The 22343-nt window shown below is 39.7% G+C and overlaps 1 protein-coding gene across 4 annotated transcripts in view; it reads right to left on the bottom strand.

The window, feature by feature from the left end:
* The window catches only part of LOC120398001, a 53042-nt gene that overhangs the window by 11198 nt on the left and 19501 nt on the right, over positions 1 to 22343 (bottom strand). For 3 of the 4 annotated variants that reach the window (XM_039524860.1, XM_039524861.1, XM_039524862.1), the window contains 9 exons: positions 21240 to 21264; positions 14410 to 14448; positions 12714 to 12791; positions 10435 to 10571; positions 8081 to 8200; positions 7417 to 7447; positions 4946 to 4970; positions 3411 to 3435; positions 613 to 651 (listed from right to left, as the gene is read on the bottom strand). In XM_039524860.1, the coding sequence (XP_039380794.1) occupies positions 613 to 651; positions 3411 to 3435; positions 4946 to 4970; positions 7417 to 7447; positions 8081 to 8200; positions 10435 to 10571; positions 12714 to 12791; positions 14410 to 14448; positions 21240 to 21264 (519 nt within the window). The remainder of the gene's footprint in view (positions 1 to 612; positions 652 to 3410; positions 3436 to 4945; positions 4971 to 7416; positions 7448 to 8080; positions 8201 to 10434; positions 10572 to 12713; positions 12792 to 14409; positions 14449 to 21239; positions 21265 to 22343) is intronic. The other variant, XM_039524863.1, reaches the window with a different exon arrangement.

Here is a 22343-nt window from a genome sequence, read left to right as displayed (position 1 = left end):
CTCAGACATTTTAGGATTCAGAACGACATTTCTGGAATTTTGTTATATAGATGGGGCAAAATGGCATAGAAGAGTGGGAGAGCAGCCAGAGAGCACCACAGTAAAAACCAAAAGGGCAGGATGAAGCAGGTGTCTGAGCCTCTCTTCAAATTATTTTTTTAAGAAAATAGTTAAGCAACCTTTTCTTCTCACAGCTTCTAAACACAGACGAGACACTTCCCTGAACAAATTACAGGCCATAATTAATCATGAACATTCTCTTAGCAAAACATTTTAGACATTAAACATTATTAAAATTACTTTAGCAGCTAATGTTAAAATCTTCTACTACAAAAAGCAGAGATATCAAGTTCTATTTCTTTGAACTCTGACGCAGTTCAAATTCAAGTTCTAAAATGTGATGTTACAGGCAACAGCAAGCAGCAAAGGATTTATTTATACTGTAGCTGCCCAATCTTTAAGATCTGGTGAAATATGACTTAAAAAGTAGGAATTACTGATCAAGTTCATTCATAATCTTTCAAGTGATTCATGCAAGATTCGTTCTTTCTGCAGTGGTGCAAATCCACTAAAACGTAGCAAATCCCGGCAAAAAGTACTTTTTGTACATACCAAGTATTCTAGGGCTTTCTGCTTTCGAACTGGATCATTCTGTAGGGGGGAAAACCACCACAAGGACTGATTACAGTGCTTATATATATTCTTCTGCAAAACATCATAATATATAACAACCAAACGCTTGAGGGAAGAAACTATTTTACAGCCGTCAATTATAATCTTAGGACCTTATTGCTGGTATATACAGTAACAACTGCAATATTTCCATTTTGGGCTACGTACGTTTCAAAATTAAGACAGACTTTAGCTCCCAAGATATAGGGTTCCTGAAAAACCTCTTCACTTTCAGCAATTACCTTTCTATTCTCACGTTGACCATAAGAGAACAAGTCTTTTACTGTTAAATATTTAACATTTTATTTCAAATGTTACAGCTTATTTCAATGATAAGTTGATATTCTTAAAGTGAAATGCTAATAGAATTTACTTTACCCTTAACATATTTCATACGAGGATAATCAAAGCACCTTACCAAAAAAAAACAAAAAAAACAACACCTGTGAGATAGAAGTAAATATGGCAATTTTATATGCAGAAAGTGAGGTTGAAAGGCTCGTGCACGGTCAGTGAGACAGTGGCTGAATTAGGACTCCTGAGCTCTACTCCGAATATCCAATTGCACAAGTTTAACTAAAGGTACATATACCAAAGCAAGATAAAGTTATATAAGACTGTTTTAAAACAATATAAATGTTTCCACATCAGAGTTTGCATTAGGGTTGCCAACTTTCTGATTGCAGGAAACAGAACACCCTTGCCCCATCCTCTTCCCTGAGGCCCCGCCACTAACACACCCCTTCTCTAAGGCCCCTCCCCCACTCACGCCATCCCCCTCTCCCTCCATCGCTCGCTCTCACCCACCCTCGCTCACTTGCTCATTTTCATCGGGATGGGGCAGAGGGTTGGGGTGTGGGTGCTGGGGGGTGAGCCAGCGATGAAGGGTTTGGGGTGAGGAATGTGGCTGGGGGTATGGGCTCTGGGGTGGGGCCAAGGATGAGGGGTTCAGAGTGTAAAAGGGGGCTCTGGGCTGGGGCTTGTGGTGTGGGAAGGCGTGCAGGCTTTGGGGTGGGGCCAGTAGGTTGGGGTAGAGGGGTGGGGGGGATGAGGACTCCAGCTGAGGGTGCAGGCGCTGGGGTGGGACTGAGGATGAGGGGTTTGGAGTGCAGGAGGGGGCTCAGGGCTGGGGCAGGCAGTTGGTGTGCGGGAGAGGGCTCAGGGCTAGTGGAGGAGGTTCGGGGTGCGGTGCGGGCTCTGGACATCGCTTATCTGAGGCAGTTCCCGGAAGCGGTGACATGTCCTCTGGCTCCTAGGCGCAGGGGCGGCCACAGAGGCTCCATGCGCTACCCTCACCCACAGGCACTGCCCCCGCAGCTCCCGTTGGCCGTGGTCTAGGCCAATGGGAGCTGCGGAGCTGGTACTCGGGGCGGGGACAGTGTGCAGAGCCTCCTTGGCTGCTCCTGTGCATAGGGGCCGCAGGGACATGCCAGCTGCTTCCAGGATCCTTAGCCCCGCTGCACCACCAACTAGATTTTTAATAGCCCGGTCAGTGGTCCTGACTGGAACCACCAGGGTCCCTTTTTGACCAGGCGCCTGGCAACTCTAGTTTGCATGGGTTTAACTAGATCAGTTTTTTAAATGTACAAGAAAGCAGCAACTGAAGAGAAGTCTAGTGGTGAATCCAAAGCGTAACAACTGATGACAAGCCATGATGAAGAGGGAAGATGTCATATTCAAGTGTGGAATTTCTTATAGCATGTGAATATCCTCCTCCGAGAGCCAATTTCTTCCCTGATTAGACACTGTGCTTTGATAGCTCTCATGGCACCAGCAGATATCGATGCCAATGAAATAGGCCACAACTAAGAGAGCCGAAAGTATCAAGACAACTGGTTGGCCTGACACCACGCACAGTGCCAAATTCCAGAAGAATCGTAGTTCTTACAGCAATGGTTCTCAAATAGACGCACGCATACCCATGGGTGTAGGTAGAGGTCTTCCAGGGATTACATCAACTCATCTAGATATTTGCCTAGTTTTACAACAGGCTACATAAAAAGCCTAGCAAAGTCATTACAACCTAAAATTTCATACACACAAAATGAGAAAGTAAGCCATTTCCCAGTGTGTTGTGACACTTTTGTATTTTTAGATCTGATTTTGTAAGCAAGCAATTTTTAAGTGAGATGAAACTTGGGGTACTCAAGACAACAGACTCCTGAAAGGGGAACAGTAGTCTGGAAAGGTTGAGAACCACTGATTTACAGCATATGGTGTGTCAAAGTTTTGATATTAAGATCAAGATAAGGCTGACAAAGCTGTTGGTGCCTAGTGCTTTTCAGGGCAGCTACTAAGGGCATCATCAATATATATTGAATATTTGTATTATTGTAGCAACTAGGAGCCACGGTCATGAACCAAGACCACATTGTGCTAGGGTACATCTTTGAGAAAAATCTGTGGATTTTTTTATTGTCCTTTTGCTAACCTAAGATTTAACAAGTTATTGAGTATAGAAGGTCTTTGATTTAAAGGAAGGAAGGAATGGTGAGGAAGCAGACTGACTTTTGGGGTACAGAGACAAAGCTTCCTCCACAAAATTTATTAAACAAAGAGTGATAAGCATCTCTTACCAACATGAAGATTTGTTACGGTCGGTTATTTCACTTTATTGTATAAAGTGGAATACAATATCAATAAAATAGGAAACTGAGTCAAAACACAGGTAAACATTCAGAAAACAAGAACAATGAAACATCTATCGTACAACACATTTCAAAATTACTAACTCTTACCTCAGGCTTGTAATCATCTTCCCACCTAGAATAAAAAGAAGAAAGTTCAGTTGTTAAAGCAACAGCATAAAGGCTATTTTAAAAAGGATTTAGAATTTTATCTAAGCCATCCTACACACATATTTCAACTTTCCAAGTGACCTCAATTATTAATCAAGACCTCCCACCATATGGCACATCCAACGCTGGGATATAAGACCACAATAAGGCCACCAGAAGAGTCCAAGAACACTTTCTACTAGAGCTGTCAAGAAATTAAAAAAATTAATCGTGATTAATCACGCTGTATAACAGAATACTATTTATATAACTATTGTTGGATGTTCTCCACATTTTCAAATATATTGATTTCAGTTAAATACAGAATACAAAGTGTACAGTGCTCACTTTATATTCATTTTTTATTATAAATATTTGCACTGTAAAAATAAAAAATGGTATTTTTCAATTCACTTAATACAAGTACTGTAGTGCAATCTCTTTATCATGAAAGTTGAACTTACAAATGTAGAATTATGTACAAAAAACTAACTGCGTTCAAAAATAAAACAATGTAAAACTTTGGAGTCTACACGTCCACTCAGTCCTACTTCTTGTTCAGCCAACTGGTCAGACAAACAAGCTTGTTTACATTTGCAGGAGATAATGCTGCACGCTTCTTGTTTACAAAATGTTACCTGAAAGTGAGAACAGGCAAGATATTTACGTGCCAGATGCGCTAAAGATTCGTATGTTCGGACTTGTAGGCTCTGAAGTTTTACATTGTTTTGTGTTTGAGTGAAGTTATGTAACCAAAAAAAAATATATACATTTGTAAATTGCACTTTCACGATAAAGAGATTGCACTACGGTACTTATATGAGGTGAACTGAAAAATACTATCATCATTTTTACAGTGCAAATATTTGTAATAAAATATAAAGTGAGTACTGTACACTTTGTATTCTGTGTTGTAATTTAAATAAATATATTTGAAAATGTAGAAAAACATGCAAAATATTGAATACATTTCAATTAATATTCTATTGTTTAACAGTGTGATTATTCATCATTATTTTTCTACTCTACAGACATAAATAGTAACAAAGCTCCTTCACAGAACATCAGCTCCTTGATAAGAAAAATGCCTTAATTATCTTCTTCATCTCCTCTGACTGTGCGCCACCTCTGCAACATTCTCAACCAATGCCAGCCCTGGGTATGATAGATCATTTTGGGATATGATCTGAAGTTTCTCTCTATATAAATATATCATGCTGCCATTAAATGACTCAGCAAGTGCAATACATCAGAAAGTCACAGTTATACATATAAGATTAAAATAGTAATCTATAACTCACTGATAATCAACAAAGTTTTGTACGAGAGGAAAATCTGAACAAAGACAACAAATTTAAAAAAGTAGGATTTTTTTCTAAAGAGAAGTTGCAATGGTCTGAGATAAACAAAATCAGTGGCCCTTAATCATTTCAAATGTATGGTGATGTAATGGTAATAAATCTATTAATGTGGGAATTTACTGGAGGTTTCCTCACCTTGATTTTTTCTTTGATGATGAGGCTAGAAAAAAAATTGGATGCGGTCAGCAAGAGCACATGTGCATTATAGTATCATTGCAAACAGATAATATAAATTAAATATTTATTTACATTCCCAGCTCAGTTAAGTACAGAACTCTTCAGCACTGGCCCTGTTCATGATGCCAATGGATCTGATTAAATTTTGTCACCATCAGCCAAATTCACCTTCCCTCTCATCTTACTATTAGACCAGGGGTGGGCAAACTTTTTGGGCCGAGGGCCATATCTGGGTGGGGAAATTGTATGCAGGGCTGGGGCAAAGGGCTGGGGTGCAGGATGGGATGCGGGGTGTGGGTGGGGGTGCGGGAGGGGGTGCGATGTGCAGGAAGGGGCTCAGGGCAAGGGATTGGGGGCAGAGGAGGGGTACAGGGTGCAAGCAGGGGGCTCAGGGCAGGGGGTTGGGGTGCAGGAGGAATGCAAGGTGCAAGCAGGGGGCTTAGGGCAGGGAGTTGGGGGGTAGGGTGCAGGCAGGGTTCGGGCTCCGGCCCGGCGCTGCTTACCTAAAGCGGCTCCAGGGTGGCAGCAGCACACACTGGGGGGGGGGGGGGGACGCGCCTGTTCCCGGCCAATAGGAGCTGCGGGGGGCAGTGCCTGGAGTCAAGGGCAACGCACAGAGCCCTCTGCCCCCCTCCCCGCCCAGGGGCCGCAGGGAAGTGGTGCCGGCCGCTTCTGAGAGTGGTGTGGGGCCCACGGCGCCACGGGGGGGAATCCTGCGGGCTGGATCCAAAGCCCTGAGGGGCCAGATCCGACCCGCAGGATGTAGCTTGCCCACCCCTGTATTAGACTATTAAAATGTACCAGGTACTGTCTGCCCCCAATTGGCATCATTCAGATTGTGTCATACCAAGATGTCCCAGATTTATATAAATGTATCTGGATCAAATATTTATATTTGACCTTTTTCATTACTAAGCTAATTTTAAAGATATAGTATTTGCAATATTCAGCTACACTGACATTTTAATGGGTCAGAGGACTGTTAGCATACTACAGCCAGTTCAGAGGTTCTCTAAAGAACCCATAGTTTTTCTAGTGGAGGGCACTCAGCTTCTTTCAGCAGACTGTAGAGTACATAACCAGGTAGGCCCCCTTGCCCTGGTATAAATAGCAGTGTAAATACTGAGGCGTGGCTTAGGCAGTCTACTTGCCCAAGCTGTGCCTCTCTGTCTACACTGCTATTTTTAACAGCGTAGAGTCACGTTGCCTCCCCATTGCTAGAGCCTTCCCCCACTGCAGGGAAAGACTCCAGCAGCAATGAAGAGCTCCAGTAGTGGGAAAAGGCTCAGTGTGTGGTGTAGACATAGCCATAGTTCAGTCAGGAAGGAGAAATGTTTATCAACTTATTCCAAAACAATGACATAATACTGCATTTTTCATTGAAATACATTTTTCAGTTGAGTTAATAAGTACAATAACTATTCAATATGATCTTAAATAGTAGAGACAAAATGGGAGAGGTAATATTTTTTATTAAACCAAGTTCTGTTGATAAGAGAGAGAAGCTTTCAACTTTACATAGAGCTCTTCAGGTCTGGGAAATGTACTCAGTGTCACAGCTAAATACAAGATGAAACAGATTGTTTAGCATAAGTAGCTAACACATAGTTCACATTATATCTTAGATCTGTGTTAGCTACTTATGCTAAACCAGAGGTCGGCAACTTTTCAGAAGTGATGTGCCGAGTCTTCATTTATTCACTCTGATTTAAGGTTTCGCGTGCCAGTAATACATTTTAAAGTTTTTAGAAGGTCTCTTTCTATAAATCTATAATATATAACTAAACTATTGTTGTATGTAAAGTAAATAAGTTTTTTAAAATGTTTAAGAAGCTTCATTTAAAATTAAATTAAAATGCAGAGCCCCCCGGACCGGTGGCCAGGACCTGGGCAGCGTGAGTGCCACTGAAAATCAACTTGTGTGCCGCCTTCAGCACGCATGCCATAGGTTGCCTACCCCTGTGCTAAACAATCCGTTCCACCTTGTATTTAGCTGTGACACACTGACTACAGTTCCCAGACCTGAAGAAGAGCTCTGTGTAACTAAAAAGCTTGTGTCTTTCACCAACAGAAGTTGATTCAATAAAAAAATATTACCTCACCCACCTTGTCTAATATCCTGGGACCAACACACATACAGCAACACTGCATATCTTCAATACTGCCACATGCATTTTCACTATTTTCGAAGTGTTTCAGAAATGTGAAAAATATAACGATCATTTTTTGCACATCTAATTAAAACACTGGAGGATTTAAAAACAGAAAATTATATGCATACCAAAGCTATTGCTCTAAAATTTTACACGTTTTAGGTAATCACTAACTTTTGTGGCTATCTGTAATCTCAAGTTAGGTTCAAATATTCATTTATTTAAGTTTTATTTTAAATATATTAAAATTATATTCACGCAATTTCACAAACTTACAAGATATACTGGGTCTTGTATAACCTTCAGTCTAGGAAATAAAAACAGGCTTGTTTAGATAAGACTTTCTCGCTTACATATCAATTAATATTGGTTGTTACCCCACAGTCCAACTCCTCGGCCGTGCCCAGCAGAAACTGGGGCCCCCAGAGAACCCATCCCACTATACCTTTATTTACCATTACCTATTGCACCACAATTTTAAATTTAACAAATGCTAAACATTACCAGGCAACCTTACAAATTAGCACTTGTTTTCTGAAAGAATCAAGTTTGAGATGCAAGAATTTCCTAAGATCCTACGATTCTAAAACATAAGCAATTACAACCCTTTGCCACTATGAATTTTAATGTAATATACCTAACATTTATCACTGAAAACAGGACTGGCTGGACAATTTCTGATTCTAAAAGTTCTAAATTTCTGTGAAAACAGCAAAAAGGTTTTGGTGAAATTTTAAGGAATCTTCCTGATTTTTTGACCAGTATTAAGTGAAATATTGACTCAGGAAGATGTATGAAAACACTCTGTAAAATTAAATAGAGTTTATTACTTTTTACTTTTTATTAAAATTTTAAATAGGGCCTAGTGTCTACTTTGCCAGAACCTGGATATAGAACCAAAGAACAAATTTAGTTGCTAGTTTAAACTTATCCAATTTACCTTATACATTTTTAAACCTTCAGCCTTTTCTATCTCTCTTGCTATCCGTCTGAGGAATGAGACTTTGTCCTCTTTCACGCCTGGTGTGTTTTTCTTCATTTTATCTGGAAATTCTTTAGACTGTCAATGAAAAAAGGTTTGAGACCATTTCAATACTAAATCTGACAAGTCATGCTTTTTGGAAAATTTTACAATACCTGTGGAGAAAACTAAACAGCAAGATTTTAGACATTATGGTTCTACATTTACTCTAGCAGAATATAACTAATTGTGATTTAATGAGGTTTTTTTATTCGTTTTCATCACTACAGAATTGTAACACTATACAGAACTCAGGTAAGACACTTGACAAAAGAAACATGCTTTGTACAATGTCCTAAAGGCTACCAGACTTGGGCTCTGATGGACTAAGAGAAGGAGTTGTTGTGACATGCTTCAGGAGTTTTAGTAGAGAGACCTCAGACTGCTTAGTCCCATGGCAAACACTACTAAAAATTCTTGAACCTTTATTGAAGATATGGAAAAGTTTGCAATGTAGCGTATTAAGGCTTTAATTTTAACAGTATCCCTTACTCCTCTTCACTGTAACCATAGAAAGTTTTTCTATGAACTACCCTGAGTATTAAAGATGGAGGAAGAGGTGCAGGGAGAAGAAAAAGCAGCTGAGATGGGTTGGAGCTGCTGCTGTTCTTAAAGTCTGATGCCATTTCCTTGAAGACAAAATAAGACAAGCGCACACATAAAAAGAGGAAAGAAAATAATACAAAGGTAGAAAATGCAGCTTCTGTCTTTGGTGTTGATTCTTACTTGCAAATCTCACTACTAGAGAAACACAGGGCCATCCTGAAACTTGTACCAGCATCAGGTTGTTTAGGGTTTTGCTTATAGCTGTCTCTCCTGGTCCCGGGCTCATAACAGTACTGCAAAAGGTGGAATTTTCTTAGCCAGCTGAGCCAGATTCTTTTTTAGACAAAACGTAAAAAGTAACAGATGGGGAAAACAAAAAGATAGGGTGAAAAAGGAAAACACCACACATGGGAATGGGTGACAGCAGGAACCCAAGTCTCTCACACCAGGGAGGTGGTGTTGGGATTTAGCTGTTGGATGTGACAATGTCATGTAGATCCCTCTTTCTGGTCCAGTCAGGTCAGGACATTGATCAGAATCAGGACTGTGACGGTCCAATGGTATCACAGTGGATCTGGGCAACCCAGGAGATGCTGGAGGTAACCATCACAATGGCATAGATTGATCCGTTCAGGCCATGGGTTCTCCAAATGTTAATCTGATCCTCCCCTAAGAGTCTTAATTTAAAAAAAAAGGGGGGTAGGGGGGACCTCAAAAGGTCATGATGGACAGAACAACCCATCTCCTCATTAGACTATTAAACCTAATTTTGGTCCATTAATTTCCAGTCCCACACTCCTCTTGTTTACCAGACATGATCTTACAGTCTTTGTGTTATATCATTAGACTTTTTAAGACTAATTCAGTCTTTGGTCTCCTTTACCCACTAAAATTTGTTATAAGTTATTGGACTGTTTTATGAATGTTTATCCACTTTCCTCACAGCTGAGCTCACAATTGGGTAGTCCTGTCAGCCCCAAATCACTACAATAGAGTCATTGGTATATAAGACTTACACTAGGGACTAAAAGCAAGACCATATTCAAGCAATAGAGAAGAGGTTGTTTTAAAAACGACAACTGAGTGCTATATCACTTAAGGCTTTAAAAATCATAAATTAACACATTTACACCCAGAAGCCAGTTTAGAACACAGATTTACTGATTATTCTTGGCAATCTGACTTGCTAGAATGACAAGTCAATTGGATTAAGAGAAGTCAAGAGATCTAACTGAATCAGGAACAACAAATGGGCTTTATCACCATTCGCCAATCCTCTGAATACAACCTGTGCCATAATATATTCAATCGCAACTGATGGGGTCCAGAAAACCACAAGTCTGGATATACGAGGAGTTGCCCAAGATTCTCAGTGACCATACCTTAACTAGTTACTGAGCAGATGACCGGCTGTTCACTTCAGCCACCTTTAGATGGCAATGACTTTTGGTCCCTAGTGTAGCTGGACATAAAATGCTCCCTATCTCATTATCAACCTCCTGAGCAAACCCTAATCACCACCTGTCTAAATAACAAAAGTAAAAATGTTGCCATATCTTCCCAATTCATCTATGCTTTGGATTCCTTAGTATTCGTCATATATTATTATTAGTTCATAATGAGGCTCCTAGGAGCTATCACAATATAAACAACTATACAAAAGAAAATTAATAAAATGGGTAATAGAGTATTTAAGCACTGACTCAAATGCATAAAATTTTACTTACAATATATGCTCTTCTGTGTTTATAGCCACTGAGATGTTCTATCATAGGTGCCATCTCCGTGTTAAATTCACACAGTTTGCATTCATAATGTGGCTCTCTCCTCCCTTCAAATCTGATTTCAACCACATGTTCTAAACCTATAAAATCAAAAGTTACAAGTACTTACATTTCTTTACACAGGCAATTATGAATAAATTTATTCTTATTTCAGCTGTGTAGGGACAACCAATGATGAATCAATGATAAAAGATACTGATCCATTTTAGGTATTTCCTACATTTTCTCACAATCGCCCATTAAGGATCAGAGGTCTTACTGGTAATATTTGTTAGCTCAAGTTTCTCTCTTCACCAGCACAGACTTTTCTCTGAGTAAAAGTTCTGTTCTTGGTAGACTGCCTGTCACAGCAGGATCACAGTACTTCATATACCTAGAATCTTAAGAATATCCAACCAGAAGAAAAAAAAACAGAGGGTGCAAACAAACACATACCATAAAAGAATGTTAAGATCAAGCACTGAAAAGTTAGGAAATGCAAGAATTAAGGTTGCACAGGAAAACTTAATTCAGTCCCTTTATGCATGTCTATGTAGTCTTTAATTAGATGACCTCTCATACTATTTTTCCCCACAGGATCCGTGCCTTTCAATATACAGGATGGATCACAGTTCCGGGGATGTATCAGCATTGTGTAGACCCGAAGACTCTTGTTTGTAGGCTCCTGGGAAGTGTGTACTAAATGAGGCAGGAGATCGCAGGAAGGGAAAGATCTCATAGTGAAGGAATTGGAACACCATCCTGGAGAATTGGATTCTGTCCCTGCCTCTGCCACAAATTCCTATGTGATGCTCAGCAGGTCACTTAAACCAAACTTCCCTCACGTGGTCAGTTATTTCTCTACCTCATTTTGAAACCCTGGGTTCTGATTTGCAGAAGAGCTGAGCACTCACAGTTGCAACTGAAGACAATGGGAACTGTGCTTGGAACCTGTACAGTGATATATAATGCTAAGTACTCAGGAAAAAAAAAATACCTGTAAGTGTCTCAAATTGGGCACCCAAAATTAGTGGACACTTTGGACCTTAATTTCTGTGTATTTTAGCTCCACATCTATAAAATGGGGATGATAATACATCCTACACAGTGAAAATAAATTGTTTCTGAAGCACTCAGATGAGTGCTATCAAAAAGATTTGAGGAAATAATTCTGTTTTCACAGCAAGGATTGAAATAGTGAATGTGCAGCAAATAATGCTCTAGGCCCCATATTGAACAAGAGGATAAAACAAAATACCAAGAAGCTGCTCACTAAACGAGCATCATCCATTCCATGCAGGGAATGAGGCAGTGGCCATAACTTAAAAAAAAAAAAGTAGCATATCATAGTTCAAGACTACGATAATGCATACGTGCAAGGGGGACAAATTAAGGTTGCACAGGTAACCTGAATTCTTGCATTCCCTGAAACAGTCCCCAGAGTAGCTGGGTTTAGAGGTAGGTGAGACAGGAAATGATCTCTCAATCCCACTGTTTACAACAGTAGCTCAATTTAACCCCAACACTGAACATTTATTCTATACCAATACCATATAAGGCAGCAGTAAGCCACCAGGGATAGTGGTAGTTTTTGCAGGACTGACAACGGGGGTAACACATATTTTGCACTGCTCAAGAGTTCTATTAAATCATTTAAAAGCTGGCCTTCTGTGGAGAAATGATCCAAATAGAGGAAACCTACTGCTTACAACAGAGCCCCTATTACTCAATTCAGTGTATTCCTCAAAGATGCTAGCACTTGCTAGGATCATGGAGGACCCTGGCTAGTAGGAAATGATAAACTGATGAAGCTAAGCTCTGCCTAGCAAAAAAACATCAAGTAGAGAAAAACTGTAGTATATACCAGTAGATTTAATATTCTCAGGAACATCATGAGGGTAAACAATCATATAGAAAATCCTGGGCCATCAGAAAGAAACTTATGTCTGGCTTTTTTCCTGCAGGACCACAGAAAGGACAATGGCATGTGGAGTTCAACGTGTCTCTCTAGAGATGGAGTACTACAAGGATGAAATGCCAAATAATCTACCAGCCTCCCAGAGTAGGTCCCATCTTCAGAGTGAAAGCTCAGACTGATGAAAGTAATAAAATACTTGCTATTGGAGATCTTCCGAACAGCATTAAATATGGATAATATAAAAGCGATAAATAATATTACTTGACTTACACTGGTGATTAAAGTTCAAGTAAAGGGAAGTTGTCTGACCACAAACACAACATACCAACTAGAGGTTCCTCTCTTTTGGGATCTTTCATAAAATCTTTCAGACAGGTTATGTCCTTTGTAAGCTTCCGCTTAACTAGTGTAAACAAAATAGAAATACATATTAGACAGATGAATTACAATTACCATAAGATACTGGGCATTTTGCACAGTTTCATATGACTGAACTGAGAAAATGAGTTGCTAGCCATGGTTTTTGAATGGTCAGAGTGAATTTTAGTTATGAAATATTGAAAAATATTAGTTTACAATGGAAATCAAAATAGTTTGTATTAATCATCCAGACTTATCCTGGCATCCCATTTTGTGCCTGAAAAATTGGGAGTTCAATATAGGTAACTGACATATCCAAGTTAACGATTTGCAGACAAAGTTAACAGACATGTTGGGATTTACAAGTGCTCTGACTTGGCTGAAGAATTTTGTGAAGGGCTTTTAAGACATTTAGATTCAGATTTCATCAAGCTAAGATGTTTGCGATAGAATCCCAATTCCTAGCAAAGGAAGTGGTCTGACTTTCTTTAAAGCTTGCCCGCAAATGTGTATTAAATATTTTTTGTATTTAATTATTTTAATAATTTAGGCCTTAACATAGGCTATCAATTTCAAATTTAATTTTACGTTTATATTAAAAAAATAAACTTGTATTTAGTTTAAATAAAAAAATCAAATTTAATTAAAACAATCCAACATTTTTTATTTAATAAAACCAGTTTTGTTTTGTTTTTTAAATCTACCTTGGGCACTTGGACTAAACTAATCATAAAGAAAGTTACTTCCTTCAAATCTCAGGAACGTAAAACAGTATTACAATAATGGTAGTTTAGTAAATGCTATTTCCCCCACCGCACTCCACGGATGCCAAAGCACAGTCATGATTAAGCTAAGTAAACAGAAAATGGGATTTTTAAAAAAAAATACATCTTCTTAACTCCATTACAGGGATGAATTATCTGTTCTAACAGAAACAAAATCCAGGCTCAGGTAAGAGAAAGTTTTACCAAACTTGCACACATCTGCTGGAGGAGTCAAACAATAGCTTGAGCTAAAAGTCATGCTCTGTATCACATGTTGCAAGAACATCCCAGATTTAACAAGGTTTTCTTCAATCAGAAGTCTCATATTTTGTTATGTTTTTCAGAGATTCTTAAACTGAAGAAGTTAGGCACTGCATGAAGCACTGATGGTCAAAATGTCTGATAGTGCACAAGTGGAATTGTCTCTTCCTAAAACTTAAGACTATCTTCATGAACAATTTTGTTTTCTAGAAGTGTAACTCAATGGTTCTCTACTGGGGTCCATCCAGGGCCTCCTGGGGGGCTGTGGGCAGGTTTCATGGGGTCCACCAAGCCCGGCCAGCATTTGACTTGCTGGGGCCCAGTGCAGAAAGACAAAAACCAACCATATGGGGCTGAAGCCCAGGGCCCTGAGCCCTGCCACCCAGGGCTGAAGCTGAAGCCTGAGCAACTTAGCTTCATGGGATCCCCTGTGGCATGGGGCCTCAGGTAATTGCCCTGCTTGCTACCCCCCTCCCCCACGCTGGCCCTGGTTTTTATATGCAGAAAACCATTTGTTGCGGCACCAGTGGGCTGTGCAGTTTTTACAGCATGTTGGGAGGACCTCAGAAAGAAAAAGGTTGAGAACCCCTGGTGTAACTCATGTTGAATTTATTCATTTATATTCAATTTTCTTACCTGGTCTCTGTGTTTCATATATCACTGGAGCAGGAGCACCTAAGATAACATTATTTTGACAGTTATTTGTCTTTCTCCACATAGAATAACAGACACAGAAAATAAAATAGGTTTAAAGCGATGTCTCCCCGTCAATTTAACCTCACTAACAATATTGTTCCATCTTGGTATTTGATCTTTTGCTTTTGTATCTTTTCAATTCCTATTTTTATTAATTTTTTTTAAAAAGTGTTCACCTAAAAATTTCATTACTTCCCCTGCCAAGCAAAACATCAAGTATGAATCACAGAAATATTAACTAAAACATTTCTTTGAAAGTTTAACTACAAAAATTCATTAATCTGTGTTACTCCTATTCCAGTTATTTTCATTATTTAATATTTGTTACGGTAGCTTTGAAAAGCCACAACTGGGAGCAAAGCCCAGAAGCAGTTAGGTCCTGAAATTGCGGCGGAGAACCCTTGTACTCATGGGAAACCCCATGCGGGTTCCCAAGTCTATCCCATAGATCTGATTACACAATCAGGCCCTTACAGTGCCTTTTCAGATATTTTCATGCTTGGCAGTGTTACTTTTGCACAGTTACTTTCCCCCTTTCTGTGCCCCTCCCCAGTCTTCCACATGCTCAGATGTCCCCTTATAAATACCCAGTATAAAGGTAATTTATGGCACATATTTAAAAAAAAGCCCTAAGAAGAGTATCCGGTAAAGTTCAATATGTGGTATTAAAATACCCTTTTACTGAAAATACTAAAAGTTCAACCTAGACTATAAAGCTCCTGGGGCAAGTGTCTGCCTTAAAACTGATGTAAAATGCCATATTAATTTTTTTGGTTACCATAGGCTTATAGCACACTAATGAAACTAAGGGAACCCTGTGCTGTGAGCAGTACTGGTTCGCTCTGGTAGCTGTACCAGGTAAGTAGTTCAAGAATAGATTATAGTGGATTTCAATATCAAACTTGTGTAAAATTTGTTGCCCATTTCATGACACTGTGCTAGTGTTTAAATTTAACAAAAGGAAAAAATATTTTAACCAGATTTATTCTTAGAATAATCATGTCTCCCATATGGCAGCATCCACCACACCCCTAAACCATCTCTCAATGAAATGGGAATTAAACTTGGTAATCATGGTTTCTGGGCTAAGTCATAAAACATACAGTACCAAGTCCCAAAAATATTTCCAAGATGCTAAGTTAACTAAAAAAAATTTAGAAAGGGAACATACTGTATTTCAAGTTGTCCTTTCATCCAGTATCACTCATCATCTGAGATCCAACTTAGGTTTCTTTAAAGAAACCCTTCAATATTTTATGGTCATATTGGTCAACCCAATTATCTTGACAAACTAGTCAAGAACAATCTTTCCTCTTGAGTGCAATTATCTCCACTATGCCTCAGGAGAGAAAGCTTACCAGCTATGTGCAACAAATGAGAGTAAAAAACTATTAAAGATAATCCAACACCACACTATTGAATTACCGTATATACCCGTTCATTTATAAGCCGACCCCCCAAAATGGATAGATAAAAATAGCAAAAACTGTATGACCCTTTCATAAGCCAACCCTATATTTCAGGGGTTGGAAAACTTTGGCTCCTGGCCAGTCAGGGTAAGCCGCTAGTGGGTTGGGATGTTTTATTTACTTGGAGTGTCTGCAGGCATGGAGCCCCTCAGCTTCCTGTGGCCATGGTTCGCTGTTCCCAGGGAGGGGCTCCATGCGCTCCAAGTAAACAAAACGACAATGTATTAGATCAGGGATCGGCAACCTTTGGCACGTGGCCCACCAGGGTAAGTACCCTGGCAGGCTGGGCCAGTTTGTTTACTTGCCGCGTCCACAGGTTTGGCTGATCATGGCTCCCACTGGCTGTGGTTCGCTGCTCCAGGCCAATGGGTGCAGTGGAAAGCGTCGTGGGCTGAGGGATGTGCTGGCCGCTGCTTCCCGCTGCCCCCGTTGGCCTGGAGCGGCAAACCATGGCCAGTGGGAGCCACAATTGGCTGAACCTGCAGACGCGCCAGGTAAACAAACCGGCTCGGCACACCAGGGTGCTTACCCTGGCGGGCCACCTGCCAAAAGTTGCCGATCCCTGTATTAGATATTCAATTAAATGATTCCATAGAATTTAAAATCATCAAATTTTGGTGTAGACCTGTTTATAAGCCGACCTCCGCTCTTTGATGAGTCACTTTTTTACCAAAAACATTCAGCTTATGAACGAGTATATACATTTCTTTTAAAGTACAAAGGAGGGCAATTTGTCCCGGGAAACTGAAACAACCCTGCTCTAGGATCTAGCTCTTTATCTTCATGCTACCTTAAAGATGTGCACTATGGAAGCCTTTGGTGTTTCCCCTCTCCCCCACTCCATCCTCCGCCCTTTTTTTGTTTGCTGTATGATAATGAATAAATGCTCTGATCCTTGGCTCACCTAAGACTTTGATTGAATCTTACATCCCACTCATTTCAAGCCTTTTCCATGCAATCTGGTTTAACCTGAGTTTACTTTAGGATTGAAGACTGGATCCTTTGAAGGCATCTCATCTTTGTGAAAACAGCACAAATGTTTTGATCATACTTCAAGGGCCTCAGATGATGGATGTAGCATAAAGAACAGACAGACAGGTTCAAAGTCTCTCCTGCAGAGCTGATGTCCAAAAGTAAGCCTTATTTTATATAACCAGGAAGTAGGAAGGATACTAATTGAGAATACAGTGCCGATAACTAGGATTTATAGTCCAGGTCTGACATTTATATGCTGATATGGACTGACAAGTGGTGCTTCTGTAAGAAATATATGTGCACATAATGTAGGGAAACCTGGTTTATTCTTTTCTATTTATTGGAAGTAAGCCAGATCCTGGTGTAAATTCAGCTTGTAGATTTCATTTCTGAAAGTTGGTAAAGTTTAAACTGCTCGAAAAGCAGCCTCTCAATTAGCGATTTTGTCTCATTACCCAGACTGAGGTCTGAGTGCAAGCCTGAACAACTGTTCAGCAAATCCCTTCAACTGAAGGTTCAGACACTGAAAACTAGTGTCGTCTTGACCACTGTGAAAAATAATTAATACTGATCATACTTAATTTTTTGCATCATTCTCTAGGACAGGTAAAATCAGGAAGACATAGCCAACACTTTCATAGCATCACTGCCACAGCTTCCACTTCTTTGAGGTATAACATATCTTGGAATTCTTCTAACACGGATACCAGGAGGACATCAAACTTCTCTGTGATTTCCCTGAAGAAATAGATATGAAAATAAATCGTCCACTCAATCTACTCATTGCTGACTAGCTCAAGCTCACCACTCAAAGTTGTGTGCCTTTTACTGAACGTTGCACATCAGTAAGACTTCTCTACAGAACAAGAGGATGGATTCTTTGTGAAGATTGGTGCTTCTTGTCCTTTCTTGTCTGTTGACATAACACAGTCAAGACTGTTCACATGAGTTTCCTGGCTATATGTGTCTACATTGAACACATACATTCTTAGGAGCTTGCGTCTTCATGGATATTGGAGTGCTGAGTATGTAGGCTACTAACAGAATCTTTTTGTACCTTTTGTTCAAAAATGCACACCACTCTCTACTCTAATGCTATATAACACGTGTAGAGTTGTTTTCAAAGTTGCCATTGTTAATTTCCAGTTTTATATAACAATTACTAAAAACGGAATTCTTGAAAAACGCACATGCTATACTTCAGGAGAGTTTCAGATATTTGTGCTATCCCAGAATGATGATATGTTTTGTACTGTCTGAAGCAAACAGTAGTCGTCAAGAGGTTTTTTTTTAAAACTTTCACCTTTTTCCTATGGTAAATGCTCCTTCACAGGCGGAGGTTTCCTTTAAAATGCTTGGATTTTTTATCTTCCCTAGAGTCACTTAAATTAAACCGCAAGTATGTCACACTTCAGTACTGCAAGTTTAGACACAGAGGTCTTTAAATCACAATAAAAAATGACTCAAAAAAGCAGAAGGAAAAAACGTTTTCTTAATGGAAGAGCCACACAGTGTATAACTTGGGATAACTGCAAGAATGAACTGTAATAGAATTACAGTAGAAACTCATTCATTTCCAATCAAAACTGGGAGACCTACCACAGTTTACAAAATTTGTGAACTAAGCAAACAAATTAAAAATATTCTAGGATGCTCTAAGATTTATTTTATTCCTTTATTTAAAAAAGCATCATTATAGTATTTAAGATATTAGACCGTATACTAATACATGTGACAAAAATGATGACGTCTTAGTGGTGTGTCTGCTACTAAGTCTTAAAAACTGGTGTTTTGCCCACTTCAAAATTTGCGAATCTTCCTTTGTGATTAGCAAGGCACTAGCTATACAAGTCTGACATTCCTGTTAACTTGTAGGTACACAAAGTTATGTATTTCTTCCACATTCACACATACTTTGTGCAGAAGAGGGAGAAGAGGACCACAAAAATTGTTTAGGAGTAGGATATATGGAGAGAGTCAGACCTGGTCTACACTACGGGGTTAGGTCGAAGTTAGCCGCGTTATGTCGATTTAAAAAATGAATGCGTCCACACAACCAACCCCATTCCGTTGACCTAAAGGGCTCTTAAAATCTACTACTGTACTCCTCCCCGGCGAGGGGAGTAGTGCTAAAATTGACTTTGCTGGGTTGAACTTGGGGTAGTGCAGACGCAAATCGACAGTATTGGCCTCCAGGAGCTATCCCAGAGTGCTCCATTGTGACCGCTCTGGACAGCACTTTGAACTCCGATGCACTAGCCAGGTACACAGGAAAAGCCCTGGGAACTTTTGAATTTCATTTCTTGTTTGGTCAATGCGATGAACTCAGCAGCACAGGTGACCATGCAGTCCTCCCAGAATCGTAGAATGTTTCTATGTTCCCCCTATCATCTCTGTTCCTGAGGTTATTGCAGATTAGAAGGCAAAAAAAAACAAAAACAAAAAAAAATCCCGCACTCGCGATGACATGTTTTCCGAGCTCATGCAGTCCTCCCGCACTGATAGGGCACAGCTTAATGCACGGAGGCATTCAGTGGCAGAACCAGGAAAGAATTAAGTGAGTGTGAAGAGCGGAGGCAGGACACGATGCTGAGGCTAATGGGAGAGCAAACGGACATGATGAAGCATCTGTTGGAGCTGCAGGAAAGCCAACAAGAGCATAGACCCCCATTGCATCCACTGTATAACCGCCTCCCCTCCTCCCCATGTTCCATAGCCTCCTCACCCAGACGCCCAAGAACATGGGGGGAGGCGGCTCCGGGCACCCAGCCACTCCACTCCAGAGGATGGCCCAAGCAACAGAAGGCTGTCATTCAAACAGTTTGATTTTTAGTGTGGCTACAATAAGCAATGTGGCATTGTCCTTCCCTCTTCCCCCAACTCTCCCGGGCTACCTTGTCCATTATCTCATTTTTAAAAAAAAAATTAATAAAGAAAGAATGCATGGTTTCAAAACAATAGTTACTTTATTTCGAACGGGGGACGGTGATTGGCTTACAGGAAATTAAAAATCAACAAAGGGAGCTGGTTTGCATCAAGGAGAAACACACACGACTGTCACACCGAAGCCTGGCCGGTCATGAAACTGGTTTTCAAAGCCTCTCTGATGTGCAGCGCACTTTGCTGTGCTCTTCTAATTGCCCTAGTGTCTGGCGTGAAATGATTGTTTGCCGTTGCTTTCACAGAGGGAGGGGCAACTGACGACATGTACCCAAAACCACCCACGACAATGTTTTTGCCTTGGGAGCTTAACCCAGAATTCCAATGGGCGGCAGAGACTGCGGGAACTGTGGGACAGTTACCCACCGCTCTGTAAGTCGATGCTAGCCATGGTAGTGAGGACACACTCCACTGACTTAATGCGCTTAGTGTGGACATATGCAATTGACTGTATAAAATCGATTTCTAAAAATGACTTCTATAAAATCGACCAAATTTGGTAGTGCAGACATACTCTCAGAAGCTCTCAAGCTTTGATCCACAGAACAGTGTGATCAGACAGATTGCTATATAAGTCTAACTTGTTCCCATCTGCTAAACCACTTAAAAAAAAAAGATGCTAAAAATACATTACTTTCTTACTATTACTTTCCATACAAGAAACTACAGTAGTGGCTATAGGCTTGCTAAATAATCATGAATGGGAAGCAAGATGGTGCATGTGTAATTGTGAGTGAAATAGGAGTTGTTCACAAGACACTATTAAAGAGTGGTACACACAGTGACAAAAGTTAGATTTTCCTTTAAATGTAAGTAGATACTCTTGCGATAGTTCCGAACAATTTATGACTATAGATATCCTTTGACCCAGATGCCTCCTCACCAAGCGCGAAAAGGCCCTCAGGTGAAATTTACATATGGAAATGTTTAATTACAGTTTCAAGGCAGGTAAGAATTAAACTGTCCCAGAACTGAAATACGGCTTTTATTAGGATACCAAAACCCATTTAAGTTCACAGCATATCACTGAAAAAAGTAGCATAAATTCATCTGAAGACAGATATGGCTACTTCAGTATTTACTGCATCAGCACAAATTAAAAACAATATGAAACTGTTTCCTATACCCATTTTCATCAGTGTCATTATCTGGTGGCCCTTACTTTCATGGTATCAGAGATGCAAGCTGATTCACATAGCATTATTTTTTTCTGTCATAATGCTAAACTGCATTGAACAGATTTGACAATAAGCAAAACCACCACAAAAATGTAGCAAGTGCTAACAGTAGCTGAAATATTGAAAAAGCAATTTAATCATTTAAAAATTACAATTTGATAGCACCTATGGAAGCTTTGAAGGGGAAGAAGAAAAATGTCATACTTACGATAAGCATTCATGGCTCTCTCTTTCTTTAAATATGAAGATGTAAGTCATCCCAAAATAAAATAAGAAAAAAATCATTAATGTGCTAGACCATTTAAAAGAAAAAATGTACTACTTTCTTAATGCAGTTTTTGCAGATGAATTACAATGAAGGCCAACTTTTCCATTTTTACATAGTAAAAAGTATACAGCCTTTATGATTTTCTGCAAAAGCTGGAAGTGCTGACAAAGAAGTGCTGATAACAATTAATACCAGAAGGTTAACGTAAAGACAACCCTGGTATTACTTGAAGGAAAGGGATCAATTCTTAAAGATGATTAAGGCTTGATAGACTGGTCTCAGGGATGCCGCACAAAACCTTGATTTTTGCATGTTAGCAGCTCCTAGAATTTTAAGAGCTGTAGTTCCAAAAATCAACATTTTGGGCTAATTTGGCAAAATCCTCTAGCTAGCCAAAATTTCCTAAAGTTCTGACCACAACACGAAGAACAGGCAAAGCAGTTTTCATCAACTGAATCCATCGAAAGTGTTTTTTTGGGAACAGATGGAAGAAGAGGAATTGAAATTTCCACTTCAAGACATGGATAAGACTAAATATTGACCAGTTGCTAGGTCTTTCCAGGTAATAAACACACAAAGAAACAAGTTATTATTGATATTCTAACTCACCAATTTGAGAAATGAAACAATTCAACATATCTTTATGTCAACAGTGCAGTTGTTTGTTGAGAGCACTCCAAAAAGAGGAAGAGTTTGAATGGCACATCTGAAATATTCAGTGCCACAGAGCAGATGCTGCAAGTCATTTCGACAATTCAATAAGAGATTTTCTAATGGACACAAATAGAGTATTTGGCAAAGAAACCAAAATACTGCCACAAAAGAAAACAAATGAGAGAGACAGTACCACTGCAGACAATGCAGCTTAAGCTCAACGGCATTTTAAAAACTTAGAATCTGGGCTTTAAGAATAAGTCTCCCATCTAGCAATAGAGACACAGGAATTGTTACAGATAAGATCATACATCATTCTAGTCTGGTGTCTTGCGCCTGACAGTTGCTAGTACCTGAAGTTTCAGAGGAAGGTGGAAAATGCACGTTGCC

This window comes from Mauremys reevesii, linkage group 2 (genome assembly GCF_016161935.1).
Source record: "Mauremys reevesii isolate NIE-2019 linkage group 2, ASM1616193v1, whole genome shotgun sequence".
NCBI lineage: Eukaryota > Metazoa > Chordata > Testudines > Geoemydidae > Mauremys > Mauremys reevesii.
This window is presented reverse-complemented; position numbering and strand designations above follow the sequence as displayed.